General features: G+C 34.0%; 2 protein-coding genes across 4 annotated transcripts; one reads left to right on the top strand and one right to left on the bottom strand.

The window, feature by feature from the left end:
- The first annotated feature begins 7,815 nt into the window (after positions 1-7,815).
- Positions 7,816-15,122, top strand: LOC150032397 (uncharacterized). Of its 3 annotated transcripts, none has more exons than XM_090307407.1 (4): positions 7,816-8,153; positions 8,972-9,402; positions 10,256-11,420; positions 11,780-15,122. In XM_090307407.1, the coding sequence occupies exons 2-4, from the start codon at positions 9,245-9,247 to the stop codon at positions 14,726-14,728; spliced, it is 4,272 nt and encodes a 1,423-aa protein (XP_090163533.1). In that variant the 5' UTR covers positions 7,816-8,153; positions 8,972-9,244; the 3' UTR covers positions 14,729-15,122. The 3 variants fall into 3 exon arrangements, with proteins under 3 accessions (XP_090163533.1, XP_090163535.1, XP_090163536.1); XM_090307409.1 differs by having other exon boundaries at positions 7,874-8,010; XM_090307410.1 differs by lacking the exons at positions 7,816-8,153; positions 8,972-9,402 and adding an exon at positions 10,102-10,176.
- Positions 15,123-18,307: 3,185 nt separating this feature from the next.
- Positions 18,308-21,742, bottom strand: LOC150032396 (uncharacterized). Its single transcript, XM_090306624.1, has one exon. The coding sequence runs from the start codon at positions 21,433-21,435 to the stop codon at positions 18,475-18,477; it is 2,961 nt and encodes a 986-aa protein (XP_090162750.1). The 5' UTR covers positions 21,436-21,742; the 3' UTR covers positions 18,308-18,474.
- Between the last annotated feature and the right edge of the window lie 315 nt (positions 21,743-22,057).

Here is a 22,057-nt window from a genome sequence, read left to right as displayed (position 1 = left end):
GATTTATTGACTTGGATGATGAAAGAGAGATGAGAGGTAGAGAGATCCCATTGGTGTGCCAATTTATTCGTACGAGGTTTCTGGAAAAACTTAATTCGTGGAATTTGAATTTTGTATTTGTATTGATTTCAGTATAGCAAATACAATCTCTAATATAATAATTCTATGAAGCTCCCAAAATAAACTTTAATCTTTAAGTTGGTTGATCTTCTTGGATGATCAGCTTTAAGACTAGTTGATTTTCTTTGATGATCGGCCTTTGGGCTTATTGATTTTCTTGGATGATCGATCTTTGGGCTTGATGATTTTCTTGGATGATCGGCCTTTGGATTTGTTGATCTTTTTGGATGATTGGCTTTGGGCGTGTTGATTTCTTGGATGATCCGCTTTTAACTTGATGATCTTCTTGGAGGATTAGTATTCACACGAGGCTTCTGAAGAAACTTGTTTAGTGGAGATGGACTTGAGTTAGTGTTAATATTGATGTTGATTTGATGCGATGTGGTTCGATCTCTAGTACTTGATCTTCTAATTCTCTCTCGATTGAATGCATACGCTTGTATCTCTGAAGGACTTCAGTCTTCAGGTGTGGTTAGCGAATTCTCTTTAGGTCCTCTAGAATATAAAATTTCTGACCCCCACAAATGAAGAGAGCTCCTCTATTTATAGAATTCTCTAATGGGCTTCATGTGCTTGGGCTTGGTTGGTCCATGGTCTGGCCCCTGAACCCAATTGGTTGGACTTGGACCTACTTTGGCTTTTGGGCCAAATTAAGCCCATTGTTGGGCTCACCTGGACTTTAACCCAAATAATTATATTAAATTGGACCAAATTAATCTTGATTCAATAGTCATGATAAAAACACGTTGTGTCATCGGAATTTGTCTTCAAGTTCAATTTGGGACACATGTCAACTCCTAATTGGTCCTAAATTAAATATTTTGGAATTTTGTCATTAATTTAATGAATGACGTGACACTTTGTGATTGGTTCGGAATTTCTCCTTCAACAATGTCATAATCTAAATTTAAGACATTGTATCATTAACTGAGTGTTAGATGTTTAAATTCCCACCCTAAAAGTTATTAAACTATCTTTCTTTTTTTTTTTTTTTTTTTTAAAAAAAGTCATTTATGTTTGGCATCCTCCAATTTTAACATTAACTCATGACAAGAAACTAAATTTAAAAAAATAAAAAAGTTAGGGACCAAATTAAAAAAAATTAAACCATAAAAATAAAATTGAAAACAAAAAACTTTAAAGTATAAGTTAAATTATACAAAATATCCATGAACTTTGGAGTTAAGTATCAATAATATCCTAAACTTTGAATTGTTTCATTTTATCTTTGAGCTATAAAATCAATAAAGAAAATATATATTTCTTATGTTAAAAATAAATGATAGAAATTGATGTGTGAAAACTTATGTCGTAAAAATTAGAAAATATACGTGACATTATAACAACTATATAAATGAATAAGATCATTGTTATCGTATATTTTCTCTAAAAAATATTGTTAAAATTATTAACATAATCAAAATTTATACATGATATGTTACATCAATTTACGTGAATGATATTATAAATAATGTCACACAAATGTTACAATTTTTACACATCAATTTAAGGTTTAAGGGCATAATTAAAGCACACGCCAAAATTTAGAGTGTCTTTTTTTAATTTAACCAAAAACGTATATTTAGCTAATGTTTATGTCAAAATTTGAATGTGGTAATGCATCTGACCTTCTTGTGACAATTACAGTAAAATTGTATGAGGAGAAAGAACGTGACTTATCAAAATAAAGAAAAATTTACACATTAGTACGATACTTGTCATACACACTTCGATATTTAGGTCAAAGTTTAATTTGAAAAGTGTAGCAAGCTAGGAGTTTGAGAGTGGAGAATAGACTTAGTTCCATAAGAGACTTAATGATGTATCTATAGGGAGTTTGACCAAGTATGTCCAAACTTATGCTTCACTATTGAATAGGACTAACTCTATAGTCAACTGAGTCGGGACATGTATTAGGCACACCCATTCATCAAAATCGGAGTCTTGGCCAAGGCAACCAAATGAGTTAAATATCCCTCTCCCCTCCAAACCTATTTGAGTCTCGCGATGTGGTTTTAGCTTGAATCTCATCTTTTCATGATTCAATTGCTTTTAAAATTACTTAGTCGATTATGTCATCTGGACCAAAATTACCAATAGAAAACTAAAATTGATTTTTAATACCTAATTTAAAACATGGAAGTAAATGTTGTAACTATGTCTATAATATGCACACACAATTTTAGTAAAAGCTCTAATATTACATTGGATATCAAGAAAACAAATAAAGATAGTTGAGTTATAACTAGTTTTTTTAATTCAACGATTGTAAATGTGGAAAATTGAACTATCGATCATTAAAATTATAATAAATGTCTTATCCATCCAGCAATATTAATATATTTGAAGGAACTATATAATTTAGTCGTTTGAAGCCTAGTTCAATTTATCAAACTATTCTTTATCTCTTGGAAAAAAGATTTACAATTAAATGTACCATATTTGTATCGTAGATTAATTAAAACAATTTTTTTTGGCTCAATTTAAAAGAACTACAATGGCAACTAAGCTGTACAAATATATTTATAATCATCCGTTTGGATTGGACATTATTTTATGAGTATAGATATCAAATATATGGAATTTGAATGTCTAGATTTTAAATACTCGGGATAATTATATGTATGATAATTAATGTTTGGAAGTTAAATATGTGTGTTCAATTTACCAAATTTGTATATAGAAATCAAAATTAAATAATTACTTAATTAAATATAAGAGACCAATTATTGTAGTCATCAAATAAATTTAGCATTATTTAATCAATAATTTTTTTAAAGAATGAATATGTTTATATTAATATTTATTAAACATAATTAATTAATTTAAATTCATTACTAAAAATAATGAAATTATTATAAATTAATTAGAATATTGATAATCACCATCATAGTAATAGTAATTTATAGTAAATAGTTAAGATAACATAAAATCTTAATGGTAAAGATATTAGATGAAATTTATTTAATTTTCTTAATATATTTATATTTTATAGTTAGTTAAAATTAATAATATTGAGTAATCGTATTAATTAATTAAACTATACGTTTAGTGATCATCTCCTAGATATAAAAATCACACACTTTTGGAGTGTATTAAAAAACTCATGTCAGATGGATTTTGAAGTTCATTGAATAATAATATTATAGGTTTTAAAAACTAAAATGATGTAAAATAAGAAGATATTAAATATCTGATTGAATTTCCATGAAAAAAATTGTGAAACAAATAGTCCCTGAATGTTTTTTTTAAATAAATAATAAAGCAAGGGAGAATTTAGAAAACGTATTAGGTTGTTGTGCGATTAAATTTAATGATCATCAAATGAAACATAAAATTAATTTCTTTCAAAAAATGAAAGATAAAATTGTTGTTAATAGTTTGTGTAATCATATAAAAACTGGTCACGTTTAATTTCAACATTTAATGAATTACTATTATAAAAAGAAATAAATTAATTCTAAAAATAATTAATTAATTAAAAGCAGGATTCAAAAAACAAATTATTTGATTAAAAGCTAAGGAGTTTGTGAATTGCAAAAGATAATTAAGAAAGGATTATAGATTTTTTTAATATATATATATATATATATATAAATGTTTTAAAGGTGAATATCCGTTGATTTAGTATTAAATTTGATTTATGACTAAATAGATTATAAGTAATGTTTCTCAGAAAGATAGATGATAATTAATTATGAAGTTATTGTAAAATTGTCTAAATTTTATTGCCCATTAATGAAATTTTATTGTTTTATATCTTATTAAAAAAAATTCTAAAGTTTGCATTTCGAATCAAGACGGTTGCATTAAGAAATAAATACAAAAGCAAAAATATATCCCAATATCACAATATATTTTTTTTTTCAAACCCACGACTTTAAATGGTCTTTCTTTTCTTTTCTTTTTATAAAAAGACTTTGTTGAAGAATTAAATGGTTTCCTTTTTTAGTTAACCAAAATTTCAATTAGATAGAAAGGTGACCGTATTGAGTTGAGTTGAAGGATTTTTTAGATCCTATCGAATAGCTCAGATTGTAAACTCTTTTAATCCAAATAATTCTTACTAAAAAATGAACTCAATCAAACTTAACCATGAAAATTTTGAACTGCGATGGTTTGGGTTACACGGATCATTTATTTAAATCTTTGTTATAAAAAGAAGTAAAATGTTAATACGTAAAATTTTGATTTAATTATTTTTATATAGTGAATTAAGATTAATTCACCGACTCAATTTCAATTTATATAATGAAAAGTTTCTTTCCAAAGTGCTTGTATCATCATCAAAAAATATATATTTTAAATTTATAATATGTTCTGATTGGTTTGAGTTATTTTAGATGAACTCATGGATTGATAATTTCTTTGGATCGTCGGATTCTTCAATATCCATAGATGATGGATCTATAGCTATATGTGGGGCACAAGTCATATACGTATAACTCTAGGTGCATGAGCTAAAAAAAATCTGTACCACTTTTAACCACGACAAAAAAGCCAATAGTTTATATTCTTAATAAAACATATTAATAATATACTTAAAATGAGATACATGTTTTTAATATTTAATGAACATATATATAGAGAATTATGGGAAAATGTATATATATAGACACCAAGAGGACCTTAGAAAACAGAAAAAAGAAAACTAAACTTAAGTATCTATTTGTATTTTTTTTTCAAGTTGCAATTATTAGTTTTAAAATTTACATTATCACAATTTATTGATAGTGATTATATAAGTAATTTTGATAACCATTTCCTTTTTAATTTCCAGTCTTAAAAATTTTCTTGGTTCCACTTAAATTATGTCAATTTTCTTTTCATTACATTTCTTAATGAAAAATTAAATTCTTAACCAAAACCTAAAAAAAAAAAAAAAAAAAAAAAAAAAAAAAAAAAAAAAACTAATTTTTGAAAACATTAGAAAAAGTTCACAAAACATCATAGAAATTTATAGGTGGGATGAGAGTGGTGTTTATATGCTTAATTTTTAAATTAAAAAAATAATTTAGTAAAACTATACATTTAATCCTTGAACTTATTTGTGTTTATTTGGTCCTTATACTTTCAAAATTACTAAAAATTAAATTCACGAGTCTCAAAATTTTAAAAATTAATGGTTATTAAACAATAAAGTAGAAGTCTAGAGCTTAATTGGACATAATTTTTGAATTTACATTTAATAAGTCAGTTTTTTTTTTTTTAAAAAAAAAAATGAATTTTTCCAAGGACAGACACAAAATTGAAAGTCTAGAGACTATAAACATTAATTTTTTTTCCAAGTCTACTAGACTTAAAATTGAAAGTGTAAGATTCAATTAGACATAATATTTAAATATTTATTTCGTTAGGGGTAATTTTGACATCAATGGATAAAAATGACAAAGCTAGCAGGCCAAGAAAGCAACAATAAACAGGGAAGTCAATGTACTAAAAGGATGAAATGGACCAAAGAAAGTGCAAATAATTCTAGTTGATCTCGGCCAAATATGAGGTCGAGCCCATCAAATCATGCATCTCATGCAATGATAAGAATGCATATGGGTCATGAGAAGCAGACTTACTTGGCCCAATCACCCTCAACCTCACCTAAGGTTGAGCCCATAAATCAAACCTGCATTGCAAAGTGTTACCACATACTGAAATGGGACACAAAGAGAGAAGGACTCGACCATCCAATTCTTTACATAAAAAGATGATGAAACACAGAAAGTAAGTAGTCTTCCACCAGTAACTCTGTGCAGTTATTCTTAGCAGATGATCTTCTTTTGCAAAAAAAAGAAACACGTTAACAATTATGTCTACAAAATTTTAAACTTTTAAAGATCTATAAAACACAGAGTTGAAAGTTCGAGATAATATATATGTAGTCTCTGAATTTTGAATCTAATAATTCAAGACTAAACTTGTAACGTAATGAAAAGATTATATGTCACAATCATAATAATAAAAGTAAAATAAGTAGGGAAGAAAAGTAGAGGCAATAAAGTATGGAAGACATTAAATTGTAAGTTTGAAATTATAGAAAACTTTAAGGATAAACATTAAACATGAAGAAGAAAGAGAAAGAGAAGGGAAATAGGAAAGTAAATGGAGAAGGGGTAAAAAGGGAATAGTGGATTAATTTGTCAAAACAGAGACGGCTTTTGTCGTGTAGTGACCCCATTATGTTTTTGTGTAAATTTTTTCAGCGAAGGAAGTGACTAAAAAACCGACATTTCGGGGGAGCCGTCACTCTTCTATCTCTATTTTCTTCTCTCTCTCTTTTTTTTTCCCCCTAATTTATATAATTTTTTTTATTCCAATCTTTTCTTTTTAGATTTTTTTTTCCCTTTAACCTCTAAAATCTATATATTTTATAAACTTTCAATTTCATTACACAAGTAAAGTAATGATAATATTTAAACTTTAAAAAAATGTTGCTATTCTTTAGTCTAAATTTATTAAAAATTGATAAAATTTTAAAGTAAAATAACATCGTAGTTACATTTTTAGAAAAATAATAAATTTTGGAAAAATTAATCGTGTATTAATCAAACTTAAATTTGGGTAAAACTTGATATTATTGGAATAGGTGAATTAGGGAGATTTTTACTTTTTTTTTTTTAATTAAAATTAGTAGATGAACTAGAAAATTTTGAATAAAGGTAGAAATAGTAATATTTAACTAATCTTATTGTATAATTTGATGAAATTAAACTTTTGTAATGAAAATTAATGAAATGCCACAAGTTTAATCTTAAAATTGAAGTTTTCTCTGATTTTAAAATATTACATTATTGAAATAATATAGACTTCGTTGAGTAATCATTTAATTTTTTAAAATTAAGTTTTTTTTTTCAAATTCTTATTATGGGTTGGATTCTTAGTCAAATTATTAACAAAAAATGAATTTTTAAAAACGACTTTTTAATTTTTTAAAAAGAAATTTAAAAGTGAAAGAGACTTTTTTTTACTTAATTTTCAAGAATTAAAAACAAAAAATCAAATAATTAGACTTCAAAATTCAAGTTTAGATTTTTCGATCACCCAAAACTCCCCTTATATTTTGATTTAAAAAAAAATTAACTTGTTTAAATTAATATCGATTTCACCAAGTCCCATATGAAATTTTATATATTATATTTTAACATCTAAAATAAACCCAACTAATTGAAAATTTACATGACAGGATAAAAATAGAGAAATTAATTTAACTTAAACAAAAGTATTATGATTCTTCTCCCAAATTTCTTAGAAATTTAAGAGAAGCTTCCATCCTACACACTCTACTAATTACCTTAATTTCTAACTAAATTTTCGAAAAGTTAATCAATAATACATCATATTGGTTTTCTCATCAGTCACATATAACAACATATATGATTAAAAATTGAATCTTTTTATAGACAAAATGGAGTAAAGAGAACCAAATCTAAATCCTCCAAAACCATAGAAATTAAATTGGAAGAACAGATGTATAATAAGACGAAAACATATATTTAGGATTTTAAAAAGATTTTTTTTTTTTTAAGCGAGTGGCAGTGCAGGTAGGTGCAGTGTTTAGACAGCTTTTCTCTGTATTTTTGTATCCATGTCATTTTAATTACAAAATTCTACAGAGAGAGAGAGAAAAAAAAAAGAAGAAAAATTATGAATCAAAGCATACTTTTTTCTTCTACATCTCTCTCTCTCTTTTAATTATTATTATTTTTTAATTTTTTTCTCTTTCCTCTAAAAAGTCGGTCTCTTGACGCATATTCACTGATATGGGGGGTGAATCGTGGTGTGTTTAGTGCTACAAAACCTGCTTTTTTGATAGACAGAGAGAGAAGAAAAGGAAAAAAAAGAAAAAAAAAAAAAAAAAACAAAGAACCTGATGCCCGTTTGATGTGTTAGTGGGTGGTGCTGTTTTTTTCTCTATTTCTCTCTCTCTCTTCCTCTCTTCCTCTCTTCACACTTCTCTTTGTCTATTTCCCCTTTCAAAGACCCTATTTTTCATTTTTCTTCTTATGAATTTGCTGCTAATTTCATCATCAAATGCATAGGTTTGTGTTTTTACACCTCTGTTTCCATGGATCTTCATCTGGGTGTTCTTTGTTTTCCATCAATTTTCTTGTTTTTGTTTAATCTCTTGCTTTTTGGGTTATTTCATGATCCATCTCTCACTCTCTTCTCTGGATTTTTTCTCTCTTGGTTTTCTTTTTTGGTCTTTGTGGGTTGGGTTCTGTTTTTGGTTCCTGTCTTTTGGATTTGGCTTTCTTTTGTTGAGCTTCACTGTTCACTCTACCAAGATTTTGGGGGTTCTTTAAATTTGGGGTTGTTCGTCTACGAAAAAAAGTAGATTTCTTTCACTATGCTTGTTTCTGGGTGTTCTTTTAGTTTTTGTACTAATTGGTTTGTTCAATCAGTTGTTAACTTGTTCTTTGATGGGTTTGTCTTTGAGTTTGAAGTCTCTTCAAATTTTATGCCTTTTTTCGTTTGGTCATCTATGACCCTTCAAATTAGTTCTCTTCCTAAACTTTCATCTTACTTTTTCTATAGCTATCATCTACTTAGTGCTGAAGATTGCTATTTTGAAGATTTTTCAGTGTTGATTTTGAGCTTTATTTTCTGGGTTTAATCCACATGAAATGATCTTGGATACTCAGTTAATTTTGTTCTTGTTTCTGCTTTTGGGAGTACTATTCTTTGCTCGGCTTTTTGGTTGTTTTGTTTTACTATTCATTGCAGAGGCTTTCTCCATCTTCCTTTCCATCACATAAAATAACGTTCTAGTTGGTTCTAGACTCTTCTATTCTGCCTTTATTTTCTTGGATCTCTCTTGTAATTCATGATTTCATGTTCATTTCTTTACTTTCTTCAGGTTAATGGATGAAGATTCTGGTGGGGTTGCTTGATCTTCCTTCTACTGGGTTGTGTTTGTGAGGATTTTGTGCAAAAGAAGGCCGATAAGAAGGAGAGAGAGAGCAAGAGATCAGAAAGAGAGAGAGAAGGAAAGGACTGTACTTTTCTTTTTATATATGCTGAAGTCTAAGTTAAAGATAAGGCCTAGTAGTGGAGATAGTAGTAGTAGTATTAGTAGAGCTTGTGACTGTTTAAAGAACAGCACAAGATCATTAGAGAAGCTTTTCATCAGATGTTATCCATTGAAAACCCTCCACCAGATCCCCCATATCAGCAGCAACTGAAAACGAACAAAGATGAGAGGCCTTCTCAAAACTTCCCTTTGCCAGAGGAGGATCTATCAAACGCCGCCGTTCTTGACCACTCCACATTCCCAAACTTCTCCTTGAGGTAATGATTTTAGCTTCTCTTCTTCATATTCTTCTTCTGCTGCTCCTTAGCCTTTGATTTAATGAACAGTGGACGTATGCTTTCACCCTCATTGTAAACCGCTTTGTTACTTTAAATAATCATGCCTACAACTTTCTTCTGTCTTTGTGTTATTTATTTATTTCCTTTACTTCAAAGCCGTAAATTTCTCCTGTTTTTCTCTTTGATGATCTCAAAGTTATATGAACCCCATCTGGGAAAATCTCTGCTGGGGTAGATCCACATGGTAAATTGTTGCTGCTTGTTGTTTGCCCCACCATGGGGCCTAACTCACGATACCCATCTTGTCCCTATTCTTATACTTGTTAAGCTGTTTATACTAGAATACTTTTGATTCTCAATGGGGTTTATTTTACCTGTTTGATTCTTCAATTTTCTCTTAACATATTTATATTTCTTTTTACTGATAATCTTTGCCTTTCTTCTTCTTTGATGCTACTGTGGATGTCGACTTCACAGTCAGGGTCATTGTCTCTAGAGCTGCCTTTGGAAGCTTTTAATGTTTGTCTTCTTTGTCCTCACCATATCATGTATTTTACAAACTTTGATAATGTGTATTCAGTGGCATGAGTGGTCGATATCGTCTGATTCTCTTGATTCACTTTTATTCTCTCTTTTGGAACCATTCATTTGCTTTCTCGATCGTGTATCGGCGTGGAGCATCTAATTTCTCAACATTTTGATTTTTGTCAACTCTCTGGTCCCTATACTGCTAAACTGAAGACTTATTTTCTTGTGAGTTTTTGATCTTCTGACAGTTTGAATATATCAATCATTATTGGTATTAATGAAAAGAAATGGTTTTGAAATGCAGAGATTATGTCTTTGGTTCTCGGAGCAAGGATATCCAAAACAACTGGCCATTTTCCCTCAAGAGTTTGCAGCTTTGCTTGAAACATGGTGTAAAGGATTTATTACCACCTTTTCAGTCTCCCTATTGTGTGAGGAACCAGCGCCTTGTGGAGCTTGGAGGTGGAAGTTCAACATCAGAGTTCCGAAATACAAGTGTTTTTCATGAGGAGTTTTCTGGGCCTGAAGAACATGTAGAACTGGACATATCAGATGCTAAGTTGGATCAAAAGCAAGTAAGCACTTGCATTGAATCAAGTTCATGCAGATGTGAAGGAGAAAATGGTTTCTCTTCCACCATGACAAGCATCTCACAACCCCTAAAGGAATTGGTTTCCACAAATGGACCATCTAGTTCACCTTTAAAACTAGATCATTTATTGGAAACCCCAGCTGAAGTGGAGCGTACTGGTTTTCCAGCATCTGAAAAGAACGAAAGTAAAATCAAAACCCCGGGTAAAAGGTGCAAGATAATAAGAAAATCTACCAATCACGGTGACCAAACATCAGCTGCAGATATTGCTATGAGCTTTAGTGCCATATCAGAGTCTATGGCTTCAAAAATATGCCCTGTCTGCAAGACTTTCTCCTCTTCATCAAACACCACTTTGAATGCTCATATTGATCAGTGCCTTTCTATAGCATCAACTCCTAAATGTACATCGGAATCCAAACTCACAAGGTTGAGGATCAAGCCTAGGAAGACGAAGTTGATGGTTGATATCTATGCTACAGCTCGTACTTGCACGTTGGAAGAGCTGGACAGAAGAAATGGTACAGCTTGGGCTACTTTGTCGGGCTTTACTGCTCAGGATATTGAAAACTGTCAGACTAATGGAGGGAAAAAGCAGAAAGTGGTGTCCGTTATTCCCCCTGATGACATTGGTAATAATGCAGGTGCAGTTTATATCGATGCCAATGGCACCAAACTTCGAATTTTGTCCAAGTTTAGTTCTCCTTCGTCACTGCCGAAAGTAGAAAATGATCTTGGTTCGAAGAAACTCAGAGGATTAAAGGGAAGGAAATTTCATTCAGCCAAAAAGAAGAAATACCATGCATCTAAACATCACAAGTATTTTAAATTAGCTGTTCAAGGTAGAAAAGTTTCGTCTCAAAAGTGCATTTCTCAGGTATAATACTCAGGGAATTTTAACATTGCAGACCATAAGTTTGTGCTTCTGAAATATACTGGAAACCTGAATATTCACATGAATTTATGGCAAAGATTTTATGTTCTTGAAATATTGAGGTCATTTTTTGCAGTTTCTGTTCCTTTTTTAAATTGATGTTTCTACAGTTAGGGTCTTTTCTGTATTCATGCATCTTCTTTCTGATGAATTTATGTTACAAACAATTATTTACTAATCATGCAATGCTTAAAACTAAAATATTATTTTAGAATATCTTTTCTGCAAATTTCTAACAATATGACACTCTCATTTACACTCGTATGGTTGCTGAGTTCATTTATTTTTGATTGACTGACCAGGTTCAAGAAGGACACAATCAAAGGAATGGAAGTAGTAGCTTGGAGGTACATAAAATAACAAAGCAAGTGAAACCCCATGATTCTGGAACTTTACGTCAATGGGCATGTTCGAAAAGAACTAGAGCCAGTAAGAGCTCCAGAAAAGAAGGGTATCAACCTTCCACATTTAAATGGCATGTGTCTCCTGGCACAGCTGTTGATACTGATCACTCAGTTTTAGGTGACTCTTTTCTTGAGAGCAGTCAAGTTCGTCAAGTTCAGGATAAGACCAATTTTTCTGAGCATTGTGTTTCATCTCCTGAAAGCAGTGAGAGAACTGATAATTCGGAGTACGAAGCCCATATTTCAGACAAGAGAGGGTGGTCGCCCGTCAGGATGAGCCTGAGAAGTTCATTTTCTGGAGAAATGGTTGATAGTGGTTCTCCAACACAAATGAAAAAGATTACCAAGCATCGGAGCAAAGGTAGCTGTTTTGTAGACAACAATTATTTGGTAAAATCTCACAATACCAATGGGAAAATCATAAAAGATTATCAACCATCCGATTTCCCCCCTGGTTTTAACAAGTTGTCAAGAAATTATCATGCAAATACAGTGAAAACCAGAAATTTGAACTCTTCCCGAAGAAAAGAGATCCATGTGAGCAGCCGATCATCTACCGGGTCTAAGTCTCCTCAGTTTAATCGATTTTCTACCTATGAGAAACCTGATGACCATTTTGGGTCACGTGTAGAAGAAGAGACAATTGCCTGGCATTCGAGTTTTGATCACAGTCATAGCTCATCAGATGGGAGTATTGAAAGTGATCGATCTGCAAAGGAAGAGGTTACTGATGTAGTATCTCCCAAAGTAAGCATTGAGCTCAAAAACAGAAGTAATAGAGAAGCAATGAGCAAAGCCATATCTTTGAGTAGTTCAGATTCGGAACCCGAATATGACGGACGTCATGAGGAGAAAAACATGGATTCTCATGTTAGAATGGGTGCTGAGTTTCAAGAAAAAATCAAGCGCTTTGATCTTGGTAGTAAAGAGAATTCATTTCACGGAGATGTTAGTGTAGATTCTTCTTCGAAACTAGCTCCAAAGGAGAGCTTCATGTGCTTTTGTAAATCCATGGATCCACAGTTTCAGAAGACGAACAATAACGTTAAGACCCGGTGTGGCATGCTACAATCTACTCAGACTTGTTCCTGCTCCTTCTATGGATCAGATGGAACAAAAGGTGGTTTCAGTGAATCCAGTTTCGGTCATGGACAAGAGATGTTTTTCGGCGATGAAGACTGCAGTGCGATGATTGGGCATGATTCTCAAAGAGAACTGGATTCTGAAGCCCGGCGAGGAAGTTCTTGTTTTGAGGTAGATCCAATATCTATTCCAGGACCTCCAGGATCATTTTTGCCGAGCCCCCCCAGGGATATGAGATCTGAAGAATATCGAGGAAATTCTTCGTTGAGCAATAGCTGGGTTCATTCTTGTCAAGATCAGCACGATTTGATTGATGGGGATTCATCAGGTTCCCCTATTTCTGCGACGTCAACCATCTCTAACTCGACAGCATCTAGATCTTGTTTTAAGCATAACAATGCATCTGGGGTATCTTCTGATGTACTTCATGATAAATTAGGGTCGGTTTCTTCAAAAGCTGGTGCATTGCCTTCTGTCAAATATGATGTTGGCTTGCCTCATGTAGTTTGTACAGGAGATGAAAGAATAAATGGTGATGTGTTTAAAGTCAATAAGTTATCTGTTGAAAGGGGAACTCTTGGTGCTGTAAACGATGGCCAGCCTTGCCGTTGTCAGAGGGTCGACAGAGTTTCTCAAGGCATCAATGTAACTTATCAAGAATCACAACCGACAAGGCATCAGGCATCAGCTTTGGAAACTATGCCAACCATGGACAGAAAGCTGATAACTTATAGTCTGAATGTTAGACCGAACAGCTTGGATGTTATGCCTGAAGGTCCTGCTGTGAGCAATTGCCGACAGACAACGCCGGAGAATATGGGGTTCCCCATCAATACATCGCCTCTCAAGTCCTATCCTGTAGATGGTTTCTCCGATCCAGGACTGAAGTTTTCAAGGAGTAATTGTGAGCCTGCTAGTCCAGTTACTTCTAATCCTGTACTGAGGTTAATGGGTAAGAACTTGATGGTGGTAAACAAAGATGAGGAAGATGTAGCTATGCCAGTTAAGCAGCCTCAGCCTCAGCCGCATCCGCAACTTAACCATGTCTCTAGTCAGGTTCCAAGTTTTTCTGGTGGTTCCTCGCAAAATGTTCGTAATCAAGCCTCTGGCTCCTTTCCTCATTGGCCACATCAAGATTCTTTGAAAGATCAAAATGCAGGTAACTTATTGGGGCAGAGTCTCGATGTAAGGTTTTCAAAGGGCTTCAGGAACCCTGCTAATCTGAATATGCCATCATCACATGGTCGAGAATCAGCCACTTCGTTTCTGAAGCAACAGACAGATGGCGGGCAAACAGCCTCTCGAGCATATGAAAGGGACTACACAAACCAAGCATTGAACTGGACTGAGCGCAAACAAAACGAAGCATCCATGTGCAACGCAAGTAGAACCCTCAAATTGCCCGATCATCAGCAGATTAATTCACTTTCTGCAACCAATGTCATCAAGGAAATCAATGCAATGGGTGATGCTTCTTATTGTGAAGCCAGATTCATTGCCAATGATCCAAAGTACCCTGGAGGCATGAGGACTACTCTTCAGATAATAGCACCTGCTGTTTCAATCCCTTTCACTTCCAGTGGTAATCCATTGCATGTAAATGCATTTTGTTATCAGCCAAAGGAAGCTTCAAATCTCGATAAACCCACACCACTACACAATTCCAGTTTTCAGTCGGCCCCTTCCCGGAAAGATCGTGCCAGTCCTGTGAAATGGGATTGTAATTCGGAACCACCATACGTCTGCAGGAGGGGAGTGTTTTAATAACTTTGTTATATCTACAGGAAAGAGTTACTCGAGATCTTTACTCGTCGTAGGTTTTGCTAGCAAGTTCCTGCCATCAAACAATCAATGCTAATATCCAAATGTTTCTTCCAAATGTTTGGTCATTTTTTTTCCGGTAGCCAAATGTTTTTGAGATGCTTGTAGGCTTGTGCTGACTTACCGAAACCATCAAGCGATGACGAAAGCAGCGGGTGACGATACATTTTACCAGATGAAGAAGATACATACAATGGAGAATCAGAGAGGGGGGGCTGTGTTATTACAGTTCTAAATCTATGAAGAGAGTAGATAATATATATTGTACAAGTGGTTTTCGAAGAATAATCGCCTCGAACCTTTGACCGAAACACAATGGAACTGAGCTTTCCCGATATTTAAACTGTTTTTCCTGCTCATTTTTCCAAGTAAATAAGTATTAGTATCTCTCCTTTTACCCGACTTCATAGGTCTGAATTCATGACAACCGTTTATTTTGCTGCTTAGTCTAAAAAGGTTGCACAGATTCAATACGAAACATGACATATTAGTCTATACACGTGACTAGGAAAAAGAAGAAACAAACAACAAAGGGAAAAAGGAGATTCCTTCATAGTCAAATCAATAGCAGCAATAACCATTACCGAGTACAATATAATTAAGCTGCATTGGATTAACTTAAACATCCATTACTGTTTCGAATATGAAGATTAGTTATACAATGAATGGAACATAAGAAGCCAAACTTGATGAGATCACATATAATTAGTTGACATTTTGTCATTTGATGCAGTCTCTATCTTTCTCTGTCAAGATCACATTTTGATCATACAAGTACCTGTATTTTGATGAAAACAGAGATGGGTGAGTCTTAATTTTGTATATTGATGTCATTTTCTTGTCATAAAAGATCTCTCTATGTAAAGAATTTTGGTGGCAAGGAAAGAGGAAAGGATTTATAGTACGGTATGTACGCCTGCCATTCAAGATTTCACACGTCATTAGATGAAATATTATTTCATTTCATAGGCTTCACACAATTCTGAAACGTTTCTTTTATAACAAGAAATGAATGGAGTTAGTCTATAATTATTGTCATACTATTGTAGCACTAGAAATTTACATGGTTAGATAAGCACGTTCTCGCATGCAAAGATGGCAGCTGGACCATATATATATATATATATATATATATATATATATATCCGTTAAAGCATTGATTAGCAATGAGAGAGAGAGAGAGAGAAGAGAGAGGACTTCAAGAAGAGAAGGTAAATAAAGGAGAAGTGATACGGATGTTGGGAATATTTGCAGACAGGAATGGAAATGGAGGGCTATCCCTTTTCACTTTTGATCTAAAGTTCTCTCTATCTCTCTCTCTTATCACTGCTTCTGAGACTGCTTTTTTCCTGTGTGTGTCCATGGAACCAAACCCTTTTTTCTCTTTGGCCAAAACCATTATTAACGCCATATTTTGTGTTTCTAAGTGCTTCTTTTAACTTTTGATGAGATGGTTTTCATTCATACAGCTAAACTAGCACTAAATTCAAAAGATTCAACCTTCATTTCTAAGTTTGAAATAGACTAAACTCAAAAGTTGTAGCTAGAGTAAGTTATGATATATAAATATTTTCTTTCTATATGTATATATTTAATAGGTTTAAATACAGATTTCATCTCTACACTTTTAGTTGTTTTGGTTTCTTTACTTTTAAATGTTCATTTTAGTCTATGAACTTTTATAACGTCTTTTTTCTTATCTTTATTTTTTTAAGTGACCATCTTAATCTATATTTTCAAAAGTTTAACAAAAAGTTTAGGTCGTTTGAATTATTGTAGCTTTTAAAATAATTGAGGGAAACTATGCTTTTAAAAAAATCAGCTATAAAAAGAATTAAAATAGTGTTCGGTAAATTTTAATTTTAAATTAGAAAAAACTAGTTGCGGTGTTTGGTAAATTAATACTAAATCGTTGTAAATTAGCTACATGAACCACACTAGGCTTATTGTTTCAATTATTTTGTATAGATAATTAAATTATAATTTATTTCAAATTGTATATGATTTAAATTTCAACTAATTTTATTTGATCTAAATTAACTTATATAATTTTAAAAAAATAATTTTGATAAAAACGGAATCCATTAAAATTTGAACATATATATGACAAAATATATTATTATGAAAGAATATTATTATAATATATTTATTTAAATTGTAAAAAAGCTAACAAATTTTTAGGGAAGCTAAATCTAAAAGTTAGTATATATCAACTTTTACACGTTAGTTAAAATTAAAAAACGATTATGATAGATTAATAAATAACTCATTTTACCAAACAACTTAGACAGTTAAAACTTTCCCATGATCACTTTTAACAATTTCAATTGCAGTTCGAAACGGAGTCTTAGGTCAATACTTCCTCTCATTTGTGGGTTAGAAAAGTCAACCTGAAATTTAGTCACTAGATTTTTTTTTTCTTTCTTTTTTAAGTTCAACACAACATTTGAATACAAGAGAATCGAACTTTTGACCTTCTTTTACCTTGATATTAGGTTAATTTATTGCTAAATGCTAAAGCTTAAATGGATTGGGGAGGGTGTAATTGATTATTTTACATGTATGTGATTAATAAATACATACTTTGCACGGTGAAATCTAGACTATTCCCAAAGCTTTTCCTCTCTCTATAGAAAATGGAGTCCTTGCAATTGTGGTCCACTTGCTTTGCTTCCACTTTACTTATTGGCTTACTCTGCTCTTCAAAAGCTTCCAACATTAAACAATTTACCACTCGTGGGGCTTTCAAACATTTCATATTACCGACCAACATCTTCTGCATGGATCACAATTTTACCCTTTGAAACATTCACTTTCCTTTCTGACTACACAGGATTTTACCTCGGAGTTCGTAAACCGGTCCCACTGTCGACACATGTCAATATAATAACCACAATAATCAAAGCCTCGTATTGGTTAGAATTTAAAAAGATCGTTTTCTAGTAGTACGAGACTCTCTTTTAAGTAAAGGAATGGTAACATACTTGTACTATGTGGTTGAATCTTTTGCCATTTTGGTTGTTTCAGAGCTCAATGCCTAAAACCCTAAATCCTAAATTCTAAATGAATGCTAAAAAGTCTTTTGATAGAGTCCAGTGACAAGCAATATTGATTTAGACAATATTTTACCAAAAGTATATGTTACAAAATAGATTAATTTGTACTTTGGAGCAAGTGGCCATTGGAGAATGGATTTAGATTTATAGTGAGATGAAGCTAGCTGTTTATATATTGTAATTAATTCACAAGTCTAGCCAACTTGCTGCTGTATTGCCCTTTTCAGCTATAAGTTTTTTTGGGGAAGTTATTTTATTTGTGAGCCAAGTATTAAGATAAGGATTCAGCCATTAGTTAAAGGTTTTCCAAGTTTAAAAAGAATGTGTATAATCAATGCCATAACCTTATCCCATCTTATTCTTATGGGCTTCCCATTTATACAATAACCTTTGTGCTTCCTGTTGTCATTTTGTAAACCAACAACTATAATTTAATCTCATTCTAGCCAAGCAGTTTGAAGAACAATTTACAAAACTAAAGCGGTGATATTTTCATACCATTTCAAGTGTCAGTTCAATAAAAATGGCAGAAAAACACTGGCATTTATGATCCATTAATCTGAATTTTACATACAACACTTGGTTACTGAACTGTCAAAACTAGTTTACCAAGTGCCTGGATTATTAACTACATCAGATCTTGCTCCGAAGCCGAACGATCTTCGCTAACGTTTCTTGTGCTGCCAATGTTTGGGCATGGTTATGCCCCAACATGACTGTTCTTATACTAATGCAAGTTCTACATAGTTCTTCGGCGCTGTCAAAGTGTCCACCTCTTAGAAGTAGTTTTGCTCGAGTTTCGAGCAATGTAGCTTTTAGCAATGTCACGTCTTGCCACACGTATTCATCAACCCGTTGGTAGCCTTGGAACTTTTTCTTCCAACACAAGGACCCTTCACACCAGTCTTGTATTTGAGATACAAATGACTTCTCTACTTCCTCAAGTGCATTTGTGCATACCTTCAGCAACTCTAGTGCTGAGTTGCATCTTGAAAATGTTGTGAAGGCCCGAATCGCCAAAGGGAGGGCAGCCTTTTTTATGTATAGGACCATATCGACAGCCTTTAGTTGTACAAATGGAGGTTCGGATTTGAAACCAAAGACGAGAAATGCAGATGCCCATAAATGATCCAAGTTTGCCATTGTGTTACTACTAGATTTCCTTATCCCTTGAACTATAGACTTGGCAGCTGATAAACCCTCCTTTCTTTTGGCAAACACTTGAGTTATGGGATGGAATTGAATCCAACTACCAGATTGCTTGTTCGCCTTCCGGGCGAGTCCGAACTTGATCAGAAGAAGAGCGGATTCTTCCTCACTCTTCCATGCTTGTGAAGCTAAACAAGAGGAGCAACAACCAAACATGAAACTCAGGTATTTGCTCCAATTTTTAAACCCTTTTCTTGAGACAGCCATATCCTTTGCTGCTGTGGCTAGTACAGACACTGAAACAGGTGCTGGGGCGAGCCAGGCGCCAACCAGAAATATTCCGGATGCTAATGGTCCATTAGTTTGCTCCAATAAAGAAAAAGAAAAGTAAATGATCTTCATCAGGAAGGGATTGCTTTTGCAGTAGTGCTCTTCGTTTATGCTTATATAAGCACAGGGAGAACATTCATCGATCGGTACTTGTTCGATAGCTTCAAAAAGAGAAGATGGGGCGATTGCAAGCTCGCAAAGCAGCGATCCAATCACCCAAAGACCATATGTCAACCTCCCAAGTCTGTCATCGAACTTCTTTAGATATTCCAATTCATCTGCAGGGTATTCTTTCTTCCTTCTTCCTCTCATCAAAACCATTGCATCAGCCAAGGGCAATGGATGAATGTTAATCATACGAAAACTCATCACCTTAGAGAGTCTCGTCGTGATGATCACATGAGATCCCCCGGTGTTCCTCGGCAACAAATCGTTTAAATCTTTCCCTTCCCACCAGTCCTCTTCTGCCTCAAGATTATCAATGATTAACAAATATGGCATGTCTCCAAACAGCTCCCTCTTGACTCTTTTGAATGCCTCTAGCTCTTGCTCCTCAAAACTCCGAAACCTTCCTCTATCCTTTTCAGCATCAGCACTTATGTCTAATCCCAAGTTCAAAGATATATTCAATATGTTTTGTCGAAAGTATCGAGCTTCACCACCGACCCATAAAACCATCTTGTATCTTTGAGAGTATCTATAAGCAAATTCCAGAGCAAGCTCTGTCTTTCCAATTCCAGGGACCCCATTGATGCACACTATGCCGCTGTTCATACTCTTGTAATTCCCACTCTTGACCATTTCCTTATTCTTTGATCTCTTGAATGAATTTCTTCCTTTAACTGGTTCAATCCAAGTCTCTAAAGTTGGATTATCAGACCTCCCTATCTCCAAATTGATGTACCTACTTCCCCTCACACTAACTGGCTCACTTTCTTCATCTGCTAAGCCTTCTGATTGCTGGCTGGAATTGCCTTCAATGATTGGAGTAGAAACCGTGCCATCTTGCTTATGATAGCTTCGACTACCAAACAGAGTAGTTTCCATTTCCATAATCTCCTTTTCCCTCCCCAAAAAGCACCTGTTTCTTGGAAATGGAAGCTCCTCATATCTTTCAACATCACTTTCAGTACTCATCCTCCCAAGCTTTGCTCTCAAAATCCCAGCTGCTTTAGCAATACAGCTTCTCCAGTTACCTTCATTGGCTTCCAACTTGTATTCATGGAACTTCATCAATACCTGCACTGTCTCTTTGTACTCTTTATCCATGGAAACATAGTTGAGAAAGCTTGAGATCTCCGACGATTCCATGTCGAAAAAGAATGGAATCAAGTTCTTCTTCTGTGTAAAGAATCTCACTTCCTCCAAGGTGAAATGGTTATGGAAGCTAGAGCTCGTGAGAACGACGACTCCGAATGTTACAGAGCTGATAACACGGTCAGCGATCTCGTGGCTCTGGTTATCGGAGTACTTGGACCGATCAGCAATGAAGCAAGCAATTCCTTGAAGTTCAAGTTCTGATTTGAGCCACTTACAGAAGCGAATCAGGCCATTAGCTTGGCCATGGAAGCCAATGTAGACATCACAGCTTCTGAGTTTAGAGGTGGAAACAGGGGAGAGGGGGCCACCGCATTTGGCGAAGGAGGTTCGAGGGACGGGGAAGGAGAATGAAATGCGCGGCGGAGCGGAGTCGGGGACTGGAACGCAGGCGACAAACTGAACCTTAGAATCAGAAGGGTCATCGGAATATTCATATTGGTCAGAGGGAGGAGTGTAGGAACTACTCGGAATATCCTCAGATTGGGAAACCAGCGGCGAGTGACAAGTCAGCGCCGCTGTGTTCTCCGCCGGAACAGGCTTCTCTTCTGGTTTAGGGACCACCGCCCTCGGCGAAATGTACGGCGACTGAAGAGCCGAAACAAACGCCGACGACGGCGGCGATAAAAGGGAAGGGGAGTTATAAGGGGAAGATTCGATGGAGCTTTTAAGCTCCGGCAATGCCGAATCGGAAGGGGAAATCCCCGGCGGTTTACTGCCGGAAGTTGGAGCTATTTTAATGGTGAGGCAGGTGGACATAGCCGGAGCAGATTCTGATTTGACCCCATCAGAATCCATAGCTTTAAAAAACTTGGAACCGGATCCAACTTGAGAAACTTTCAACTCATTCACTCTGATTTAATACAACAGTAAAAAACTGGGTCTCTCTGTTCGACCGCCATGGAAGAACACAAAACAAGAGGAAAGGACTAAACCCAAAACTCAAATCGAAGAAACGGAAAAAGTTAAGAACAAAAACGAAAGATGAGTTTTCGGTTTTAGGGGGAAGAACACAAAACAGGAACCCTCAATCACATTTTCGAATCAAAACCCACGATCAAAGAAAAGAAAACAAAACCCAGAAAGATGCAGAAAGTTACCTCGGCACTGCTTCATTGACGGCCTAAAAAACCCATCTCTCTCTATCTTACTCTCTCTGTGAAACAAGTTCTACCAGTTGGATCTGAGAGGTTATTGAATAAAATAAAAACAGAGGAGTGAATAGTTTAGCCATTTTCCTCAACTATAGCTATGAATAAAATATAGAAAAACTGTCTCGAAATGGGGCAATGGGTTTTTGTTTTACGTGCGATTGAATTCCATTTGCAATGGAAAAAGGATAAAGGGTCAAAAGAAAAATGGGTCACAGTCACAGAGACCGAAGATTGGTCAGAAAGAACTCAGAGGGAGAGAGAGAAAT

This window comes from Benincasa hispida, chromosome 11 (assembly GCF_027475165.1).
Source record: "Benincasa hispida cultivar pf3 chromosome 11, pf3_genome.v1.1, whole genome shotgun sequence".
Taxonomy (NCBI): domain Eukaryota; kingdom Viridiplantae; phylum Streptophyta; class Magnoliopsida; order Cucurbitales; family Cucurbitaceae; genus Benincasa; species Benincasa hispida.
Note: the sequence above shows the minus strand (reverse complement) of the source record. Positions and strands in the feature narration are given on the sequence as shown.

Coding starts and splice junctions, on each gene's coding strand:
- LOC150032397 (XM_090307407.1), top strand. CDS start 9,245: ATGTTATCCATTGAAAACCCTCCACCAGATCCCCCATATCAGCAGCAA. Junction 9,403..10,255: donor TTCCCAAACTTCTCCTTGAG/GTAATGATTTTA, acceptor TTTGAAATGCAG/AGATTATGTCTTTGGTTCTC. Junction 11,421..11,779: donor CTCAAAAGTGCATTTCTCAG/GTATAATACTCA, acceptor TTGACTGACCAG/GTTCAAGAAGGACACAATCA.
- LOC150032396 (XM_090306624.1), bottom strand. CDS start 21,435: ATGGATTCTGATGGGGTCAAATCAGAATCTGCTCCGGCTATGTCCACC.